We start from the raw sequence: 23,068 nt of genomic DNA on the forward strand, positions 1-23,068 counted from the left end.
AGCTATATATTTATTTTTCTGAGCGAAGATGCGAGACTGCATTTCCTTCTGCTACTGAAATGCTTCAATCTTTTTTCTTTCCGTTTCTGGGCCTCGAAGCCCAAGAAAATCAACAAGCAGGAGAAGAAAAATAATAATAAAAAAGCCGCGTAAAAACTCCCAACCTCCTTCGACGCAGCCCCACGGCCGTCCCGTTCAGCGACGGTTTTAAAAGTCGAACGAAGAGACTGACGACCGGCTCCTCAAAGACAAACCCCAAAAGGCAAGTCCCGAACGGGCCAAGATGGTGCAGAGAGAGAAAAACGGGGTCCGAATATCCCGAAACGACTGAGATCCAATTTATTTTTTAAAAAATAAAATAAATCAGAAGATTCCACTATAAATAAGAGCGATACCCGGCGATGGAGCACCATCCAGATCTGGTTCTTCGGAGGGAAAAACGGCTCCCGCCAGAGGTACAATTCCTCGGGGAAAAGGTGCAAATGCCCAGCATCATGGGAAATGGTGGATGGCTTGCTATTTCTGGATGCTCCACGGAGTCCTTGGGGGGGGGGAGTGCCCCCCCACCCACCCAAAAAGAGAGAGACCTAGCCAGCACGAGCCGAGAAAAAGGGCAAAGCCCGGATGAAGCTGTCCAGCTTGTTCCGGAAAAGCTCACTCTGGATGCTCTCGTTTAAGCTGCAGAGGGGGTTTTTGACCACGTACTCCACATAAATCTAAGAGAAGAGGGGAGAAACAGAGGTGGGCGGTAAGCTGGGAGTCCTTCCCCTCCCGAGCCCACCTAATCGCCCCCAATCCCGAGAGAGAAAACGGGTCCGAATATCCCGAAACGACTGAGATCCAATTTATTTTTTAAAAAATAAAATAAATCAGAAGATTCCACTATAAATAAGAGCGATACCCGGCGATGGAGCACCATCCAGATCTGGTTCTTCGGAGGGAAAAACGGCTCCCGCCAGAGGTACAATTCCTCGGGGAAAAGGTGCAAATGCCCAGCATCATGGGAAATGGTGGATGGCTTGCTATTTCTGGATGCTCCACGGAGTCCTTGGGGGGGGGGAGTGCCCCCCCACCCACCCAAAAAGAGAGAGACCTAGCCAGCACGAGCCGAGAAAAAGGGCAAAGCCCGGATGAAGCTGTCCAGCTTGTTCCGGAAAAGCTCACTCTGGATGCTCTCGTTTAAGCTGCAGAGGGGGTTTTTGACCACGTACTCCACATAAATCTAAGAGAAGAGGGGAGAAACAGAGGTGGGGCGGTAAGCTGGGAGTCCTTCCCCCTCCCCGAGCCCACCTAATGCGCCCCCCCAATCCCCGAGAGAGGAAAAATGGGGCCTTCAAAGGGCCCAGTTGGTCTTTTTATTTATTTTTTTCCCCCATGAAGAAGGCATTTGATAGTGTAGAATCTTCCCGGCAGGAATGAAATAATTTTAACTGCTGGACGTTTCATCACCTGACTAGATAACCTCATCAGTTTCCTCCGTTAAGGGAGCAAATCCCGCTTCCTTCCAGCACTGATGTTGTTACCTGCTAGGGTAGTGAATTGTCGGCATGCAAAACCGGCAAGCTCAGAGAGCACCAAGGAGCCCACCGTCCTCCCACTCCTCGGCTCTGCAAGCCCCCCAACTCCCTTCTAGCATTGATGACGTTACCTAGGCGGGTCATGAAACGTCTGCAAGAAAAACCACCCAGCCCAGAGAGCACCAAGGAGCCCACAGTCCTCCTCCTCCTCTTTTCCTTCTTATCCTCCTCTTCTTCACTCTGCTCTTCCTCCTCCTCCTCTCTGCAAACCCCACTCCCTTCTAGCACTGATCACATTACCTAGGTGGGTCATGAAACGTCTCAAGCTCAGAGAGTACTAAGGGCCTCACATTCCTCCTCTACTTCCCCCTCTTTGCAAATCTCACTCCCTTCTAGCGCCGATGTCGTTCCCTAGGTGGGTCATGAAACGTCTGCAAGAAAACCACCAAGCTCAGAAACCACCAAGTAGCCCGCAGTCGTCGTCTTCCTCCTCTCCACAAGAAAACCACCAAGCTCAAAGAGCCCCCAAGGACCTCAGTTTAACCCTGAGCTACAAATATTTTTCTTCTATTGCCGGAACATTTTTCATTCCGCTTATTAAGATTCCCTGGTCAGTTTAGATGACTGTGCAAAAAGATTTCCTAAACTTGCTGAGACTTCTTTTTTTTTTTTTTTTTAAAAAAAGAGGCCTTTTCCAATTTCCGCAGGAAAACTGGAAGCGACCGCCGAGCAAAATTTTTCTTTTTCTTGGTTCTTCCAAGCCTTAAATAACTCGGCCATTCTGTTGGGCACGGCTCCATTTTAACAAGCGGCCGGCTTGCTTAGCGGTAGACCATTCGGGGGCCCGGTTCCAAGTCGTAAGACGAGGACCACTTGTAGAGTAAGCGGGACACAGCAACCCACAAATCCTCACATAGCTGTAGATCTGGTGCAGGATGTCCTGGATGTTGCCCACTCCCAGGTCGGTGTTCATCACCACCTTGAGTCCGCTGGGCGTCTCGTAGTAGTGCAGCTTGTACTTGCTGGTCTGGAAGGAGAGGAAGCCGTCCTTCCTGCGATGGAGCGGGACGTTAAGGGAAACAAACGGCCCTCTTCGCCCTCCTGCCAGGTGTCAAGTCCTGCAAAGTGCAGCTTTAGGGGTGCATTAGGAAGAAAAACCCCCCGTGGGGTCCTTTTCTTTCCCTACTCCCACCCCTCCCCTTTGATTGTCCAGTGAGGGGTGGAGGAGGAGGAGGAAAAGGATACATATCCACAGGGCTCATTTTGCTAACGAAGGAGCGGATGGAGAAGAGCATCCCATACATCAGCTTGAACTCCTGGGGGAGAGAGAGAGAGAGAGAGAAGGGATGAGAGGCGGTTATGGGATACAGAAAACAGGTCGCTCTGGGTCCTATAACACAGGTGGGCATATGCATAATTTTGTATTAACTTTCTTTCTTTCTCTTCCTTCCTCCATCCCTCCCTTCCTTTCCTCCCTCCTTTCTCTCTCTCTTTTTCTCTTCCTTCCTCAGTTCTTCCGTCCCTTTCTTTCTCTCTTCCTTCCCTCCCTTTCTCCCTTCCTTCGTCCCCTCCCTCCCTTCTTTCTCCTTTTTTTTCTCTTCTTTCCTCCCTCCCTCCAGTTTCTTCCCTCTTTTCCTTCCTCTGTTCCTCCCTCCCTCCCTTTCTCTTTTCTTTTTTCTTCCTCCCTCCCTTCTTTCTCTTTTTCTTTCTTCCTTCCTTTCCTCCCTCCCTCCCTCCCTCTCTTTTTCTTTCTTTCTGTCATGGTTATGTAATGCATATCCAAGGGGGTGACCCTTCGAGAGCTGCATGCAACGAAATTTCATTTTAATGTATGCTGATGAGTGTACATTCAGAGCAACAATAAAGTTATTCTAAAAGTTCTAAGCCTTAATAGAGGTGGTCCCCGGCTTACAAGAGTTTGTTTAGTGACATTCAAAGCTACAATGGCATTGGAAAATGTGACTTAGGACCGTATTTCAGAGTTACGAACGTCAAGGCATCCCCAGGGTCTAGCAATCAAAATTCAGAGGCTTGGCCATTGGTTTGTATTTTGGACTGTCACGGTGTCCCAAGGTCACGTGATCTGCTTTTGCGATCTTCTGACCAGCAAAGTCAAGGGGTGGGGGTGGGGAGAAACCAGATTCACTTAACAACCATGTTAGTAACTTATCAACTGCGGCGATGGCAAGATAAAAGTCGTAAAACGGGGCAAGCAAAACTCACTGAAGAACTGCCTCGCATCGCCAGGGAAATGTTGGAGCTCAAGGGTGGTGGTTTTTAAATCCAGGACTGCCTGCAATTATTCTCGCTGATAGGGATTTTCTCCTTAATTCTCAGTTAAATTCTAATTTTAAAATGCTAAGTCCGGGAAGGGGCGAGAGGCCAGGCTTTTTCAGCCGATTCGTAATACTCTGGCACCACACTGCACCAAGTTTATGCAAATGAAGGCAATTCAAGACAAGGGAACATTGTGCTGTTTCTCTTTATCCAAGCATTAAAGGCTTCCATCCAAAAAACACACAGCTCCAGAGACGGCAGGCAGGGCCCAGTGGGGGCTCTAGAAAGTCTTAAAAGGAGACCTGAGAGACTGTCTGTCAAGGTTAACCCTTCCCTTGCTGAGCACCATGGGGCAACCCTATTAAAACCTTCCTGCATATAGATCTAGGTCTTGAATGGGGTGCAGGACCCAGAATTGTGAATTAAAATTAGGGGACGGCAGATCCCACCCCAAATGTTCTGCTGGAGAGCTAGAATCCCAGAGGGGAGGAGGGGGTCAAGTGGGGAATTAGCCTGGACTCACTATGTAAACACAAGAGGGTTAGGTCCAGTGATGGGATTCAGCTAGTTCGGGAGAACCGGTAGTTAAATCGCTGGCTGGCTCTGCCCCTTCCTGCCCCGCCCCTTTCATGAGCCCCCCACTTGTCCCATTTCGGTGCTTCAGGGAGGCCTCTAGGCCCAAAACGGGGCATGGGAGGGTGCGGTGTGCCCCCCCCCCCCGTGGCCCATTTTTGCTCCCAGGGGTGTGCAGGAAGCCGAGTGTTGCCTGTCACACACCATCTGGCCACACCCACCCACCCAGTCACTAGGGCAGAGAACCGGTTGTTAAATTATTTGAATCCCACCACTGGTTAGGTCTAAGTTCCCATGAATGCCTTAGAGAGGTAGGTAGATGTTTGTGTGTGCGCGCGCACGTGCATGTGTGTGTCCAACTTCGGCAACTTTTAAGACCTGTGGACTTCAACTCCCAGAATTCCTCAACCAGTGCATTATTTTCACACCCTTTAAATTGTCACACCATCTAGCCCACCTCTAATTCGTTTATTAATCTAATTTGTCCTGAGCTATTTTTTTCCCCACTTTGCTGAAATCAAGGTACATCACATCTATTTACTAAGAAAATTTCCCAATTTAAAAAAAACAAACAAACAGGTACATTTGTTCTTATCCTATCCATGCTGCATTCTGGTAAACCCTCCTGGCTGGGGAATTCTGGGAGCTGAAGTCCACAAGTCTTAAAAGTTTCCAACATTGGACTCATCTTAGAGCCTTATCTGGCCATTCCCACGCGAACGCTGCCGGTCTGGGGAAGATTCCTGTGCTATAGGCGGAGAACAACAAAGTAGTTGGCTTGAACCTTAGATGGGTGGGTCTGGTTCTTCACCCCTGAAAACAGATAAAGGTTCCCCTCACACATATGTGCTAGTCGTTCCCGACTCTAGGGGGCGGTGCTCATCTCCGTTTCAAAGCCGAAGAGCCAGTGCTGTCCAAAGACGTCTCCGTGGTCATGTGGCCGGCATGACTCAAGGCATGGAATGCTGTTCCCTTCCCATCAAAGGTGGTTCCTATTTTTCTACTTGCATTTTTTAACGTGCTAGGTTGGCAGAAGCTGGGACAAGTAATGGGAGCTCACCCCGTGACATGGTGCTAGGGATTCGAACCGCTGAACGGCCGACCTTTCGATCGACAAGCTTGGCGTCTTAGCCCCCGAGCCACCGCGTCTCATTTGTATCATGTCCCCCGATACTTCCTTCACAATTCAGAGCGGTTCAAGGGTGAAACCAATGACCCGTCCTCTTCACTGGATGTGTCCAGCTGGGGTTGGCCAGCCAGCCGTGGGACGTTGGATTGAGATTCCTGCACCGGGCAAGACGGTGGATTCCTGGGCCATACCATCCTATCCAGTTCTGGATTTCTGTTCCTACTCCCGCCTGCTTTTCCTCTGCCCTCTACACACAGGATAAAGAGCAGTAGTTAAAGAAGCTCTGATACCTGGCTAAAAGCAGAAGTACAAAGCTTAGCCCCTCCGCTCCTTTTGCCTCTCTGCGGCCAGCGGCAGCTGCAGAAGCACATGTAAGCATGGCATTCAATCAGCTTAAAGGGTTGTGTGTTTTTTTTTAATCCATTAACGGCTAAGCCCTGCTCCCTTGGAGCCCCACCAAATTTTTGAAAGATTCATATCGGGCGAGATTAGCGGCGACTGAGGCCACCCAATCAGAAAGAGGCGTTTGTTTAAAACCCCGGTCAAACTGAAATAACACTTTATCGGCAAGCGTTGAAGCTGAAATCAGTTTTTGGGGATGTCGCATCAAAGGCCGTTTCCCAAGTGAGGTGTTTTGTTTTGTTTTTAATCGATTTAGTCAGCAGATTTTTTTAAACGGTCCATCTACTTCACGACATGGGTTTTGTTCCTAGGGGTAATGGAGCTATAACTCCCATCCTCCCACATTCCGCGGCTAGAAAAGTGCAAACTGGGTTTTCTGGAAAGCTTCCGTGGCTTTAACGGGATGCAAGTCCTCTAACTACAAGTTGGGAGTTTTATTTATTTCTAGCACAATTTTAATAGCCCACTCAACTCAAAAAGACCCCAGGTGGGTTTACAGCAAGTTAAAATCGCAGATAGACCTCGACTTACGACAGTTTGCTTAGCGACCGTTAGAAGTTACAACGGCACCGAAAAAAAGTGACTTGGGCTGTTTTCACACTTACGACCTTTGCAGCATCCCTGGGGTCACGCGATCCAAATTCAGCTGCTGGGCAACTGGCTCGTACTTACGACCGCTGCTGTGTCCCAAAGTCATGTGATCCCCTTTAGTGACACTCTGACAAGCGAAGTCAATCGGGGGGGGGGGGAGCCAGATTCACTTAACAACCAGACATACTAACTTATTAACTGCAGTGATTCACTTAACAATTGAGGCAAGGAAGGTCGTAAAACAGGGCAAAACTCACTTAGCAAACGTGTCACTTAACCACGTAAATTTTGGCCTCCATTGCGGTTCTAAGTCGACGGCTACCTGTGTTTACCTTGCCTGAAGGTTTTGTAGAGTTTTACCTTTTCAATGTTGTTAAGCCACCCAAAGTTATCCTTTCGCAAGACGGGCGGCCAATACATTAAATTATTTAAATGATTGAATAATCTGAATAGAGGTAGTCCTCGATTTGCAACAGTTCACTTAGTGACAGTGGCATCAAAAAAAACCTGATTTATGACCATTTTTCACACTTAATGACCGCTGCAGCATCTGTGGTCAAAATTTAGAGGCTTGGCAAGTGATTTATATTTATGATGGTTGCAGTGGATCATGGGATCCCCCTTTTGTGACCTTCTGAAGAGCAAAGTCTGAAGCCAGATTCACTGAACGACCGTGTCACTAACTTAACAACTTATATGAGCCGCGGAGGTGCAGTGGTTAGAGTGCAGTACCATGGGCTGCTTCTGCTGACAGCGGGCTGCCTGCAATTTGGCAGATCGAATCTCACCAGGCTCAAGGTTGACTCAGCCTTCTATTCTTCCGAGGTCGGTAAAATGAGGACCCAAATTGTTGAGGGCAATTGGCTGACTCTGTAAACCGCTTAGAGAGGGCCGTAAAGCGGTATATAAGTCTTAAGTGCTATTGCTGAGGAAGGAAGGAAGGGAGGAAGGAAGATGAGAAGGACAGGACGGTAAGGGGAAGGAAGGAAGTCATCTTGGTGCAGTGATTAGAGTGCAGTATTGCAGGCTGACCCTGCCCGCAGCCAGCAGTTCGAATCTCACCAGGCTCAAGGCTGACTTGGCCTTCCATCCTTCTGAGATGGGTCAAATGAGGACCCGAAATTGTTGGGGGCAAGAGGCTGACTCTAAACTGCTCTAAGAGGGTTGTAAAAGCACTATAAAGCAGCATTTAGGTCTAAAAATGCTATTGCTAAGTTCTATTATTATTAACAACTGCAACAATTTGCTTAACAACTGTAGGAAGGAAGGTAATAAAATGGAGCCAAACTCACTTAACAAGTGCCTAACTTAACAACAGAAATGTTGGGAGGGTGAGGGGTCCATTGTGGCCGTAAGTTGAGGACTACTACCCTGGGCTTCTGTTGTGATTTTCTAAGGTTAATTAATAATATTAATTCCTTATCATTATAATGATAACAAATGAATTATAACCATCTGCTCTATAACAATATAATAATAATAAGTGATTAAAATATATATTTTAAGAAGGTACTTGGTTGATACCTAGGATGCTGGCAGCAACCCATATCAACCATCAGCACCAGTCAATGGTATTTGTGACGCATTTTTACATGTTCAGTTGACTGAGTTTCATGTTTAATGAATAAAGTATATAATAATAATAATAATAATAATAATAATAATAATAATAATAATAATAATAATAGTAATAATAAATACCAGTCAATATAATACTAATACCAGTGAATAGTATTTGTGATGCATTTTTGAATGATTAGTTGACTGAGTTTCATGTTTAATGAATAAAAGTTTATATTAATAATAATAATAAAAAATACCAAGTCAATGGTATTTGTGACGCATTTTTACATGTTCAGTTGACTGAGTTTCATATTTAATGAATAAAAGAGATAATAATAATAATAATAATAATAATAATAATAATAATAATAATAATAATAATAATAGTAATACCAGTGAATGGTATTTGTGATGTATTTTTGAATGTTCAGTTGACTGAGTTTCATGTTTAATGAATAAAAGTTTATATTAATAATAATAAAAAAAAATACCAGTCAATGGTATTTGTGACACATTTTTACATGTTCCGTTGACTGAGTTTCATATTTAATGAATAAAAGAGATAATAATAATAATAATAATAATAATAATAATAATACAGTGAATGGTATTTGTGATGTATTTTTGAATGTTCAGTTGACTGAGTTTCATGTTTAATGAATAAAGTATATAAACAATAATAATAATAACAATAATAATAATACCAGTCAATGGTATTTGTGATGCATTTTCGAATGTTTAGGTGAGTGAGTTTCATATTTAATGAATAAAAGAGATAATAATGGTAATAATAATGATAATAATAATAATAATACCACCAGTCAATGGTGTTTGCGTGTGCATTTTTGAATGTTCAGTTGACTGAGTTTAATATTTAATGACTGAAAGAGATAATAATAATAGTTTCATGTTTAATGAATAAAGTATATAATAATAATTATTAGGTCTTTGGTTATTCGGGTTTTCTCCCGCGTAAAATTGGAAGTGTCTTGGCGACGTTTCGACGAAGTCTCATTCGTCATCTTCAGGCTTCAGCTTCGTGCTTCCGGGAGCACGAAGCTGAAGCCTGAAGATGACGAATGAGACTTCGTCGAAACGTCGCCAAGACACTTCCAATTTTACGCGGGAGAAAACCCGAATAACCAAAGACCTACATACAAACACCCGCGAAAACCTCAGAAAACTAATAATAATAATAATTATTAATAATAATAATAATACGAAATCCAGCATAGTTATCTCGTTTGCTGTGTATACTCTAATAATAATAATAATAATAATAACAATAATAATAATAATTATTATTATTATTGGCGCCCAAGAGAACAACCCCCTCTCCCCCCACGCGGGCAAAAGAGCCTGGCCGAGGCCTCTGAGCGCGTGCAGAGGGCAGTTCTCCCCCCCCTCCGCCCCCCATCCCATGAGGGGCCCATGTGGGGGGGGGTCTCACCTCCTCCTTGGAAATGCCGGCCTGCTTCTTGCGGTTCCACTCGCTGTAGTGCAGGCAGACGCCGTTGCGGTCGAAGAGGTAGAGGTTGTGCACCGTCATCTGGGGGTGGCGGGGGGAGAGAGAGACAAAGTGGGGCGGGGGGCAGGAGACCCCCAAGTTAGAGCCAGGCTGCGGGAGAGCCCCCTCCCCACAACGCAGAGGGAGCTCAATACACCCGTCCTGAGGATAACGCCGCCCATCATCCACTACCCCAGATTTTTCGAGGCACACCCCCCCCTCAAATATTTACCTCAGCCGCCGCTCCCCGTCTCTATGACAACCTGCAGGCCCGACGTCCTCCGCTTCCGCCTATGCGACGCCGATCGCTGATTGGGCCCGTCTCGCTTTCAGCCCGCCTTTTTCTCCCCGAGCATGCGCCGTCGCGCGCGCCCGTGCCCGTACGACCGGGGGGGGGGAGGTAAAAAAAACAAAAAACACTTGCCCGGAAGGAAAATGGCGGCGTCGGCTTCACCCCACTCCCGCCCCCGAGGCTTTGCCTGGCGGTGCGCGGGGGGCGAAAGAAGCCGAGCGGGGCCCCCGGCGAGGACCGGAACGGCGGGGATGGCGGCCTAGAGGCCTGGCGGGGCAGCAGAGTGGGTCTCAAAAGCGAGGACCCGAAGCGGGGCCCGCTAAAATGACGGGGAGGGGGGGGTGGACACTGTTTACCTCAGGAGTGGGGGAGGATCACTGTTTATCTCAGGAGTGGGGGAGGGGGACACGGTTTACCTCAGGAGTGGGGAGGGGGACACGGTTTACCTCAGGAGTGGGGAAGGGATCACTGTTTACCTCAGGAGTGGGGAGGGAGTCACTGTTTACCTCAGGAGTGGGGAGGGAGTCACTGTTTATGTCAGGAATGGGGAAGGGATCACTGTTTATCTCAGGAGTGGGGAGGGGGACACGGTTTACCTCAGGAGTGGGGAGGGGGACACGGTTTACCTCAGGAGTGGGGAAGGGATCACTGTTTACCTCAGGAGTGGGGAGGGAGTCACTGTTTACCTCAGGAGTGGGGAGGGAGTCACTGTTTATGTCAGGAATGGGGAAGGGGACACGGTTTACCTCAGGAGTGGGGGAGGGGGACACGGTTTACCTCAGGAGTGGGGAGGGGGACAAGGTTTACCTCAGGAGTGGGGAGGGGGATACGGTTTACCTCAGGAGTGGGGAGGGGTCACTGTTTACCTCAGGAGTGGGGAGGGGTCACTGTTTACCTCAGGAGTGGGGAGGGGGACAAGGTTTACCTCAGGAGTGGGGGAGGGGGGACACGGTTTACCTCAGGAGTGGGGGAGGGGTGCCCCTTTCCTCCCCCCTCCCAAATGTGCAGGACTCCAACTCCCATGATTGTCCTCCCTGGGGGAGTCTGGGTGAGCTCGCTGAGGATGATGGGAGATGGAGTCCAAGGCAGGGCGGGGGGGTGAGCAGAGGAGGTTCAAGGGGAAGGTGGGTTGGGGGGGTGGTCCTGAGGGGAGAGGGGTCCATCCTCAGGAAGCCATTTTGGAGCCCAGGGCACAATATAGGGGGTTGGGGGAGCTTTCGCTGCTCCCCTCGTCTTCTCAGCCCGTCCTGGGATTACCTGGTGGTCCCCCATCCCCTCTCCCTCCCCAATGGAGGAGCTTTCTCAAAAGCTGGGTGGCTGATTCTGGGCCGGGCTGAGGAGGAAACCAGAGACGAAGAAAAAAGAAGAAGATGAAGACGCCCATTATTTCAACCTCCGCGCAATCCAGCAACGCTCGAGCTGCATCGCTTATTTTTCTTGCCTTCCTGAAATTAAAGGATCCCCTTTTCCGGCAGCTGGCTTCCGTGTCTGTTTCTTCTCTGCTTCCCAGCTGGGGAACCGACGCAGGGACATTTCTTCCCGACAATTTGAATGAAACCGAAAAAATCTTGGAGAGCGGAGGCGGCGGAAGAGTCGGCAGGAGAGAGGAGAAAGAAGAGGAGAAGATAGATAGATAGATAGATAGATAGATAGATAGATAGATAGATAGATAGAATTTTATTGGCCAAGTGTGATTGGACACACAAGGAATTTGTCTTGGTGCATATGCTCTCAGTGTACATAAAAGAAAAGATACGTTCATCAAGGTACAACATTTACAACACAATTGATGATCAATATATCAATATAAATCATAAGGATTGCCAGCAACAAGTTATAGTCATACAGTCATAAGTGGAAGGAGATTGGCGATGGGAACTATGAGACGATTAATAGTAGTGCAGATTCAGTAAATAGTCTGATCGTGAAAACGCCAAGAGCAGCGGAATGACGGTGGCGCAAGGAAGCAAACAAGGGAGCGCCACTGCTCACAAGGGCCTTGGAGGCGATTCCCCAAAACATCCGGAGCCAGCCACTGGAACACCGTCGGCATTGACAAAAATCCCCATTAGTCAATTACACAAGGCAGCTTGGCTTGAAACCGCTGACATCCTGCAACTCATCATCATCTTTGAATGACCCCGTCATCCCGTGCGAGGTGGAATCTTCAACAACTGAATGAAGCTGAGCGTTTTACTGGCCGGATGCCCTTCCTGTCGCCAATGTGGTGGTTTTTTTCCCCCCCAGCAGATATATTCTCGGTGTGCCCAGAGAGAGAGGGAAATAATCTGCCTCTACCAAGGATTGAACTCACAGCTTCCCGATTGTGAGGCGAGAGCTCCCCTGATGCCGTCAAAACACCCACATCTGGCTATTCCAGATCATTGGGCAGGGCTGGATAGTTAGACAAAACTACCAAAATCCATCCTGACAGATCATTTTAAAAACATCCAGGGAAAGGCAGGACTTGTCCCCCTTGCTTTCTTCCTTTGTGTTCTGAATTTAAACTGCTTTTTTAAAATTATTATTCTTATTATTATTTTCCAGGGACCAGCTGCTTTCCTGGTGGTGGTTCCAGCCTCCTGCTGCCGGCGTTTGGGGCTCCATTATGACAAAAGTTCCAGCCTTGTGAGCTCAGAATGCTTGTGCTGACTGCAGCCCCTCGCTTCGGACCCCGGGACCATGGCTGAGAAGGGCCTCAGGAGAGCACTGAGCTCTTCCCTCCACAGCGATGATCTCTTAAGCGACATGGAGCTGCTGCCAGCCTCGGACCCCCCCACCCCTGGGCAGCAGGTGCCCTCTTCTCAGCTGGCCACCCCTTATACCTCCAAAGTCACCACCCAGCTCTACGCCTCTCTTCACCAGAGCCGGCAAGCCGAGGCTCTGGCCTCTTCTCGGCTCGAGGGACAGCACGGCTCGGCCCTGGCTAGGAAAGCCATGGAGGCCGACGTTGATCTCGACACTCTGGCGGAAGAGCTAAGCCATCGGCTTTCCGCCGGCGTGGAGGCCAGCACATTTAGGCAGGTAAGAAAGTGACTTCTAGGACAACCCCCACCCCCACCCCCAGATTGCAGTAAATGTTCGGTGGCTAAGCCTCTCTGTTTCTTGTAGGCCGCCGTGGCCGAGTCCCGCCACATTTCGGAGATGGAGAACGTCCGGTGCCACCTGCAGAGTATGCTGCGGGGATCCAGAGATGGGCCTGGTGAGAGTGGGGAAAGGGGAATGGCCTGGATGGGATGGGAAATGGAGGGATAAATAAAACCTTTTTCTTATTCCGACTAACTAAACTGCTTTATTGCTGAAAGCCTCTGCCCGGGAATCTTCTAACTAACAGTTAGCCCTTTTTTGACCCCGCCCAGCCTTCTGCCACTTCTTCCCCTATAGAAGTACCCCTGAAAGCCGTGCCTGCTTTCAGCTGTCCTTTTTGTGCTGTCTCCTTGCAGGGGGTCCGGCGATCACGCTCGAGTCCTTGGAACGCAAAGATGACGATTCCTTTGAGAGTGACAGCACGAGTGCCTTGCTCAAGTAAGACGGCCTTAGCCGAGTCAGTGGTCTCTTTAAGTGCAGAAAGTAAGGAAGATAGAAAAGAAAAGAATACAATACAATACAATACAATAGAGAACAGAAAGGAATAGAGTAGAGTAGAGTAGAATAGAATAGAATAGAATAGAATAGAATAGAATAGAATAGAATAGAATAGAATAGAATAGAATAGAATAGAATTAGAATGGAATGGAATGGAATGGAATGGAATGGAATGGAATGGAATGGAATGGAATTGGAATTGGAATTGGAATTGGAATTGGAATTGGATGGAGATGGAGATGGAGATGGAGATGGAGATGGAGATGGAGATGGAGATGGAGATGGAGATGATGGAGATGGAGATGGAGATGGAGATGGGATGGAATTGGATGGGGATGGGGATGGGGATGGGGATGGAATGGGAATGGAATGGAAGGGAAGGGAAGGGAATGGAATGGAATGGAACGGAACGGAACGGAACGGAACGGAACGGAACGGAACGGAACGGAACGGAACCAGAACAACAGGAGTAGAGTAGAATAGAATACAATTTAGAATTAGAATAGAACAGAACAGAACACAATTTAGAATTAGAGTAGAGTAGAATAGAATAGATTCAGTAGAATGTACACTAATCAGCATACATTAAAATCAAATTTCATTGCACGCAGCTTTCAAAGGGTCACCACCTCCAATATACACCACAAAAGAAATAAGTAAATAAATACCAAATTTATTTACTTATTTATTTAAATTTATAACCTTAAGGCAAATAGGCAGGAAGTGTTCCCTAACCAATTTTTTAAAGCCCAGAGAAACAATACAGGTAGTCTCGACTTACGACCACAATTGAGCCCAAAACGTACGTTGCTCAGTGAGACATTTGTTAAATGAGCTTTGCCCCATTTTACGACTTTTCTTGCCATGTTTGTTAAGTGAATTGCCTCAGTTGTTAAATTAATAACACTGTTATTAAGTGAATCTGGCTTCCCCATTGACTTTGCTCATCCGACGGTCGCAAAAGGGGACCACGTGACCCCAGGACGCTGCAGCCATCATAAATACGAGTCCGTTGCCTAGGGTCTGCATTTTGATCACGTAACCACGTGCATGCTGCAATGGTCGTAAGTGTGAAAATCGGTCATAAGTGCCGTTGTAACTTTGAATGGTCACTAAAGGGTTGTTAATTGAGGACTTACCAGTTCTTACAAGATTCCGTTACAGGTAGTCTTCACGTAACAACCAGTAGCAAATCAGTCGCTAAGTAGTACGATGGGAAATGTCATGTGGAGGTGTTCAGTTTATATCACTTCCGCTTTGTCCATTAAGGAAACAACCACAATTTGCAACTTCCTGCTGGATTCCTTGTTGCCTTTGGCCTTTTTCTCCTTGCTAAATTTGCTTCCCTTGGCTTCGTTTAGCGCCCGTCCTCTGCACGAAGTCTCCCCTCCGGGATCCCTGGCCAGCTTCGAGGATCTCTTCCCCCGCTACACCAGCCTGCGCCTGGGTCACTTCCACGATCAAGTCTCCCAACTGGATCCCCGCTTGCTAAAAGACGCTTTGGAGAAAGAACAGGCCCGGCGGAAAGTGAGTTGGACTGGGGGGGATCACCGCGGGGTTGCAAAGGATCGTGGGTAAGCGAGGCCACATTGACCTGAACTAAGTGCTTTCCTAACTGGGATTGAGAATGCTAGTTCGGGGCGCCTTGTTTGTCCTAAACCGTAACCCCATGAGACAGAGTGTCCAATTTTGGCAACTCTTAAGACCTGTGGACTTTAACAAGATATATTACGCTTAACTGCATACCCACCATCTATTAAGAAAATTACCCTATGTGGCTGGTTGGGGAATACTGGGAGTCTTGAAGTCCACGAGTCTTAAAGTGGCCAAGGTTGGAGAGCCCTGATTTAAGACTCGTGGACTTCAACTCCCAGAATTCCCCAGCCAGCTCTCTTTTTTTCCACTTTGCTGAAGTCAAGATATATTACACTTACTGCATATCCACCATCTATTAAGAAAGTTACCCCATATGGCTGGCTGGGGAATTCTGGGAGTTGAATCCACAGGTCTTAAATGTTCCAAGACTGGCACTCCTACCCTAAAGTCGTTTTCAGGTGGAGGGCATTTGGCCAAGGATCCAGGGCAGCGATTGGGTGCCCAGACCGTTAGTTCTCAGTCCTCAACCTACAACCACAATTGAGCCCCAAACGTACGTTGCTAAGCGAGACATTTGTTCAGTTGAGTTTTGCCCCCATTTTACGATTTTTCTCACCACAGTTGTTAAGCAAATCACTGCGGTTCTTAAATTTATCCTACACGGTTGTTAAGTGAATCGAGTTTCTTCACTGACTTTGCTGGTCGGAAGGTCGCAAAAGGGGATCACGTGGCCCCCGAGACACTGCGACCGTCATAAATGTGAGTCAGTCGACGAGCATTCGAATGTAAATCCCATGACCATGGGATCCTGCCACAGTCGTAAGTGTGAATGGTGGTCATAAGTCATTTTTTGTACCTTCAAACGGTCACTAAATGAACTGTTGTCAGTCGAGGACTGTCTGTACCGGAGATAAATTCCTTGTGTGTTCCTAAAGCACACTTGGACAAATGAAGCATTCAATTCGATTCAAGTATGTGAATATTTCAACTCCCCTTTTCTTTACCCCGAAAACAAGTTAATATCTAGACTTTCCTTCAAGTGGAGGAAAAAATCAGAACAGAAGTAGAATTAGAAGTAGAATTAGAATTAGGGGAAGGGAAGGGAAAGGAAAGGAAAGGAAAGGAAGGGGAAAAAAGGGAAGGGACGGAAAGGAAGATAGAGGGAAGGGAAGGGAAGGAAAGGAAAGGAAGATAGAGGAGAGGAAAGGAAAGGAAAGGAAAGGAAGATAGAGGGAAAGGAAGGAAAGGGAAGGAAAGGAAGATAGAGGAGAGGAAAGGAAAGGAAGATAGAGGGAAGGGAAGGAAAGGAAAGGAAAGGAAGATAGAGGAGAGGAGAGGAGAGGAGAGGAAAGGAAAGGAAGATAGAGGAGAGGAAAGGAAAGGAAGATAGAGGGAAGGGAAGGAAAGGAAAGGAAAGGAAGATAGAGGAGAGGAAAGGAAAGGAAGATAGAGGGAAGGGAAGGAAAGGAAAGGAAAGGAAGATAGAGGAGAGGAGAGAGGAGAGAGGAGGAGGAGGAAAGGAAGATAGAGGAGAGAGAGGAAAGGAAGATAGAGGGAAAGGAAGGAAAGGGAAGGAAAGGAAGATAGAGGAGAGGAAAGGAAAGGAAGATAGAGGGAAGGGAAGGAAAGGAAAGGAAAGGAAGATAGAGGAGAGGAGAGGAGAGGAGAGGAAAGGAAAGGAAGATAGAGGAGAGGAAAGGAAAGGAAGATAGAGAGAAAGGAAGGAAAGGGAAGGAAAGGAAGATAGAGGAGAGGAAAGGAAAGGAAGATAGAGGGAAGGGAAGGAAAGGAAAGGAAAGGAAGATAGAGGAGAGGAAAGGAAAGGAAGATAGAGGAGAGGAAAGGAAAGGAAGATAGAGGGAAGGGAAGGAAAGGAAAGGAAAGGAAGATAGAGGAGAGGAGAGGAGAGGAGAGGAAAGGAAAGGAAGATAGAGGAGAGGAAAGGAAAGGAAGATAGAGGGAAAGGAAGGAAGGGAAGGAAAGGAAGATGGGGAGAGGAAAGGAAAGGAAGATAGAGGGAAGGGAAGGAAGGGGAAGGAGAGGAAGATAGAGGAGAGGAAAGGAAAGGAAGATAGAGGGAAGGGAAGGAAAGGAAAGGAAAGGAAGATAGAGGAGAGGAGAGGAGAGGAAAGGAAAGGAAGATAGAGGAGAGGAAAGGAAAGGAAGATAGAGGGAAAGGAAGGAAAGGGAAGGAAAGGAAGATAGAGGAGAGGAAAGGAAAGGAAGATAGAGGGAAGGGAAGGAAAGGAAAGGAAAGGAAGATAGAGGAGAGGAGAGGAGAGGAAAGGAAAGGAAGATGAGAGAAAGGAAAGGAAAGGAAGATAGAGAGAAAGGAAGGAAAGGGAAGGAAAGGAAGATAGAGGAGAGGAAAGGAAAGGAAGATAGAGGGAAGGGAAGGAAAGGAAAGGAAGATAGAGGAGAGGAGGAGAGGAGAGGAAAGGAAGGAAAGGAAAGGAAAGGAAGATAGAGGAGAGGAGAGAGAGGAGAGGAAGGAAGGAAGATAGAGGAGAGGAAAGGAAAGGAAGATAGAGAGAAAGGAAGGAAAGGGAAGGAAAGGAAGATAGGAGAGGAAAGGAAGGAAGATAGAGGGAAGGGAAGGAAAGGAAAGGAGAGGAAAGGAAAGGAAGATGAGGAGAGGAAGGAAAGGAAAGGAAGAGGAAGGAAGGAAGGAAAGGAAAGGAAGGAAAGGAAAGGAAAGGAAGATAGAGGAGAGGAAAGGAAAGGAAGAGGAGGAAAGGAAGGAAAGGAAGGAAAGGAAGATGAGGAGAGGAAAGGAAAGGAAGATAGAGGAAGGGAAGGAAAGGAAAGGAAAGGAAGATAGAGGAAGGAAGGAAGATGAGGAGAGGAAAGGAAGGGAAGGAAGGAAAGGAAAGGAAGATAGAGAGAAAGGAAGGAAAGGGAAGGAAAGGAAGATGAGGAGAGGAAAGGAAAGGAAGATAGAGGGAAGGAAGGAAAGGAAAGGAAAGGAAGATAGAGGAGAGGAGGAGAGGAGAGGAAAGGAAAGGAAAGGAAGATAGAGAGGAAAGGAAAGGAAAGGAAGAGGGAAGGAAAGGAAAGGAAAGGAAAGGAAAGGAAAGGAAAGGAAAGGAAAGGAAAGGAAAGGAAAGGAAAGGAAAGGAAAAGGGAAGGAAAGGAAGAGGGAAGGAAAGGAAGAGGGAAGGAAAGGAAAGGAAAGGAAAGGAAAGGAAAGGAACGGAAAGGAAAGGAAGGAAAGGAAAGGAAAGGAAGATAGAGGGAAGGGAAGGGAAGGAAAGGAAAGAAAGATAGAGGAGAGGAGAGGAGAGGAAAGGAAAGGAAAGGAAGAGGGAAAGGAAGGAAAGGGAAGGAAAAAAAAGAACTGGAAGGGATCTTGGAGGTTTTCTAGTCCAGTCCCCTGCTCAGCCAGGAGACCCTGTGCCATTTCAGACAAGTGACTGTCCAGTCTTTTCTTAAAAGCCTGCAATGAAGAAGCACCCGCAACTTCTGGTGGCAAGCAGTTTCACTGGTTAATTGTCCTCACTGTTAGGAAGTTTCTCCTCAATTCCAAATTGCTTCTCTCCTTGCTGAGTTTCCATCTGTTGTTTCTTCTCCTGCCTTCCGGGGCTTTGGAGAATAGGTGGACCCCTTCCTCTTCTTTGAGGGGCAGCCCCTCAAATACTGGAAGACTCCTATCATGTCCCCCACTTTTCTCTAGACTGGCCAAACCCAAATCCTGCAGCCGTTCTTCCTAGGTTTTAGTCTCCGGGCCTTTAATCATCTTAGTTGCTCATCTCTGAACTCCTCCCAAAGGCTTAAGGTCACCGATTCCTCGCAACAACGACGGTCTTCCACACGGCCTCTACAGGGGGTTCCGGCAGACGTTCCCCCCCCCCCGGAGCGGCTTCGAAACGGGACAAGCGATTGCTTGGCGTTACCAGCCGGGTGCTTTCTTGCAGCCACAGGCAGGCCTGGCTTAGGGGAGGTCAGGTGGTGTTAGGACATTAAGCAAAGCTCCTCGGCTCAGCCGGCTCGTGTGGCCTCCGGTGACCTTTCCGGCGGTCCTTGTGCACCTGGTTCACCGCCCCTTACCTGCCCACGTCCACTTGCCATAGGGGAAGAATCGCCCTGTGGCCAATGAGGATATAGGTAGCCCTCAACTTATGACCCACAATCGAGCCCCAAATTCCTGCTGCTAAGTGGAACGTTTTGGAAGAGAGTTCTGCCCCATTTTACAGCATTTTCCTGCCCCTCAACTTACGATTGAGCCCCAAATTCCTGCCCGCTAAATGAAACACTTTGGAAAAGAGTTCTGCCCCATTTTACAGCATTTTCCTGCCCCTCAACTTACGATTGAGCCCCAAATTCCTGCCGCTAAGTGAAACACTTGGGAAGGGAGTTCTGCCCCATTTTACGGCGTTTTCCTGCCCCTCAACTTACAACCACAATTGAGCCCCAAATTCCTGCCCGCTAAATGAAACACTTTGGAAAGGAGTTCTGCCCCATTTTTCAGTGTTTTCCTGCCTCTCGACTTACGACAGGTGAGCCCCAAATTCCTGCCGCTAAGTGAAACACTTGAGAAGGGACTTCTGCCCCAGTTTAGTTGTTAAGTTAGACTTTGCTCCCCAGAAAGCCGCCAAAACCGATCACATGAAACTGCGACCGTCATAAACACGAGTCAGTTGCCGAGCCTGTGATCAGGGACGTCGTAACTTTGGTCACTAAATGACTTCGAACTGTTGAAGTCCTTGACTTACAACAGTTTGTTTAGTGACCAAACTTCTTCCAAAGAAGAAGAAGGAGTATGATGTGTATTCACCGCCTTGAGTTGCTTATAAAAATATTAGATGTGGGATATTAATAAATGGATAGACAGGTGTTTCCAGGGAGCCCTCAACTTATGGCCACAATGGAGGCCAACATTTCCGTTGCTAAGCGAGACAGTGAAGTGAGTTTTGCCCCCATTTTTCGACTCTTCCTTCCCACCGTTGTTAAGTGAAGCCCTGCGGTTGTTCACTTAGTCACACGGTTGTTAAATGGGAATCTGGCTTTCCCCTAAACGGGGATCACGTATGACCTTTATATGACATTGCAACTGTCGTAAAATACGTGCCGGTTGCCAAGCATGTGAATTTGGATCGCATGACCATAAGGGGAAAATGCTGCAACAGTTGGTCGTAAGGGTGAAAAACGATCCCATGTCACTTTTTCAGTGCCGTTGTAACTTCCAACTGACGCTAAACCAACGGTTGTAAATCAAGGACTATCTGTTGAACTCAATCCAGACCCTTCATTGCATCCTCTGTTCAGTGCAGGGCCGAGAGATATAAACGGGCGGTATACAGAGGGATTAATTGAGGAAGGGGTGTCCCGCAGCATCCCCCACTTTCATTCCTCCCTGCCTCCCTCCTGCTGCCCCCAATCCAAGCCCCTCCCCCCTCCCTCACCTCCAGAAGTTGTAAATGCCACAACACTGGAGGTTTTTAAGAAGAGATTGGATAACCATTTGCTGCCTGAGCAGGGGGTTGGACTAGAAGACCTCCAAGGTCCCTTCCAACTCTGTTTTTCTATTTGTATTCTATTCTATTCTATTCTGCTCGGCTCTGCTTCTATTCTGTTCTGTTCTGTTCTATTCTATTCTATTCTATTCTATTCTATTCTATTCTATTCTATTCTATTCTATTCTATTCTATTCTATTCAGCAGGGGGTGGACTAGTCCAGGGGTCTCCAACCTTGACAACTTTAAGACTTGTGGACTTCAATTCCCAGAGGTCCTCAGCCAGCACAGCTGGCTGAGGAACTCTGGGAGTTGAAGTCCACAATTCTTAGTTATCAAGGTTGGAGACCCCTGGACTAGAAGACCTCCAAGATTCCTTCCAACTCTGTTATTCTACTCTAGTTTAATCTGGTCTAGTCTAGTCTAGTCTAGTCTAGTCTAGTCAGCAGGGGGTGGACTAGAGGACCTCCATGGTCCCTTCCAACTCTGTTATTCTATTCTATTCTATTCTATTCTATTCCATTCCATTCCATTCCATTCCATTCCATTCCATTCCATATTTTCTATTCTGTTCCGTTCTGTTACGTTACGTTCTGTTCTGTTCCGTTCCGTTCCATTCATTAGCCCTATTCTATTCTATTCTATTCTATTCTATTCTATTCTATTCTATTCTATTCTATTCTATTCCATCTATTCTATTCTATTCTATTCTATTCTATTCTATTCTATTCTATTCTATTCTATTCTATTCTATTCTATTCCATCTATTCTATTCTATTCTATTCTATTCTATTCTATTCTATTCTATTCCATCTATTCCATCCTATTCTATTCTATTCTATTCTATTCTATTCTATTCTATTCTATTCTATTCCATCTATTCTATTCTATTCTATTCTATTCCATTCCATTCCATTCCATTCCATTCCATTCTATTCTATTCTATTCTATTCTATTCTATTCTATTCTATTCCATCTATTCTATTCTATTCTATTCTATTCCATTCCATTCCATTCCATCCTATTCTATTCTATTCTATTCTATTCTATTCTATTCCATCTATTCTATTCCATCTATTCTATTCTATTCTATTCTATTCTATTCTATTCTATTCTATTCCATTCCATTCCATTCCATTCCATTCCATTCCATTCTATTCTATTCTATTCTATTCTATTCTATTCTCTATTTTATTCTGTTCTATTTTTCTATCCTATCCTATCCTTTCCTATCCTATCCTATTCTGCAGGGGTTTGGACTAGACGACCTCCAAGGTCCCTTCCAACTCAGTTATTCTATTCTAATCTATTCCCGTCTTTTCTCAGCATTGCGAGCGGCACATCCAGGTCCTCCAGAACCGCATCCTGGAACTGCAGCAACAGCTGGCGGTGGCCATCTCGGCCGACAAGAGGAAAGACGGCATGATCGAGCAGCTGGATAAGGTGAGCCTCGGCTGGACGGTGGGGGCCGGGGGCAGGAGGAGACAAGGGGAGAAGAATTTCTGCAAGGGGGGGGGGGCAGGCTCGGCTGGGTCTCCGCAGGAGGTTACGCTTAGTGGATTGGGGAGTCCTTGGGGCTCTCTGAGCTGGGTTGTTTTCTTCCAGGGATTTCGTGACCCAACTAGGTAACATCATCAGTGCTGGAAGGGTTTGCAATGTGGAGGAGAAGGAGAGGGGGTGGAGGAGGAGGAGGAATGTGGCCTCCTGGGTGATCTCTGAGCTCCTTTGTTTATTTGCAGACTTTTGCAGCTAGATGACACATCAGTGCCGGAAGGAAGTGGGGTTAACCAGCACTGATGATATTACCTAGTTGGGTCATGAAGCATCTGCAAGAGAACCACCCAGCTCAGAGAGCAATAAGGACCTTACAGTCGTTTCGTTCTCCTCCTCCTCCTCCTCCTCCTCCTCCTCCTCCTCCTCCTCCTCCTCGCCCAATCCCTTTGTTTTTTTTATGCCTAAGGCAGAATTAGAATTCCCCGTCTCCTATGGATTGACCCAATGTCATCCAGCCAGCTTCCATGCCTAAGGCAGGACTCAAACTCACCATCTTCTGGTGATTGGGCCAAAGTCAATCAGCTGGCTTTCATGCCTAAGGTGGGACTAGAACTCATTGTCTTCTGGTGATTTGCCCAAAGTCAGCCAGCTGGTTTTCATGCCTGAGGCAAGACTAGAACTCACTGTCTCCTAGTGATTGGCCCAAAGTCACCCAGTGGCTTTCATGCCTAAGACGGGACTAGAACTCACCGTCTCTTAGTGATTGGCCCAAAGTCAGCCAACTGGTTTTCATGCCTAAGGTGGGACTAGAACTCACCGTCTCCTAGTGATTGGCCTAAAGTCAGCCAGCTGGTTTTCATGCCTAAAGTGGGACTAGAACTCACCGTCTCCTAGTGATTGGCCCAAAGTCACCCAGTCGGTTTTCATGCCTGAGGCAGGACTAGAACTCATGAACTCCCATTTTTTTTCAGCCTGATGCTTTAACCACTAGACCAAACTGTCTCTCAATGCCAGAACCTCACCCTCTCTTCTGTCTTCCTGAGTCAGAGAACCTTCCTAGTCCAAAAACCTTCTGCAAAATCTTTCAGG

At 47.0% G+C, this 23,068-nt stretch overlaps 2 protein-coding genes across 2 annotated transcripts in view; one reads left to right on the plus strand and one right to left on the minus strand.

Annotated features, from left to right (window-relative positions):
• Window positions 1–818: 818 nt before the first annotated feature.
• On the minus strand, window positions 819–9,921 carry TRAPPC1 (trafficking protein particle complex subunit 1). The gene is made up of 5 exons (XM_058182171.1): window positions 9,792–9,921; window positions 9,503–9,601; window positions 2,763–2,833; window positions 2,431–2,569; window positions 819–1,222 (listed from the first exon to the last, which is right to left on the minus strand). Exons 2-5 carry the CDS (start codon window positions 9,599–9,601, stop codon window positions 1,094–1,096), a joined length of 438 nt encoding a protein of 145 aa, XP_058038154.1. The 5' UTR covers window positions 9,792–9,921; the 3' UTR covers window positions 819–1,093.
• Window positions 9,922–9,972: 51 nt separating this feature from the next.
• Window positions 9,973–23,068, plus strand: part of CNTROB (centrobin, centriole duplication and spindle assembly protein) — a 43,403-nt gene continuing 30,307 nt past the window's right edge. The window contains exons 1-6 of the mRNA XM_058182173.1: window positions 9,973–10,134; window positions 12,399–12,875; window positions 12,963–13,053; window positions 13,295–13,376; window positions 14,798–14,963; window positions 21,812–21,928. Coding sequence (XP_058038156.1) covers window positions 12,534–12,875; window positions 12,963–13,053; window positions 13,295–13,376; window positions 14,798–14,963; window positions 21,812–21,928 — 798 coding nt within the window. The 5' untranslated portion in view covers window positions 9,973–10,134; window positions 12,399–12,533. The remainder of the gene's footprint in view (window positions 10,135–12,398; window positions 12,876–12,962; window positions 13,054–13,294; window positions 13,377–14,797; window positions 14,964–21,811; window positions 21,929–23,068) is intronic.

This window comes from Ahaetulla prasina, chromosome 4 (genome assembly GCF_028640845.1).
Source record: "Ahaetulla prasina isolate Xishuangbanna chromosome 4, ASM2864084v1, whole genome shotgun sequence".
Classification (NCBI taxonomy): Eukaryota; Metazoa; Chordata; class Lepidosauria; order Squamata; family Colubridae; genus Ahaetulla; species Ahaetulla prasina.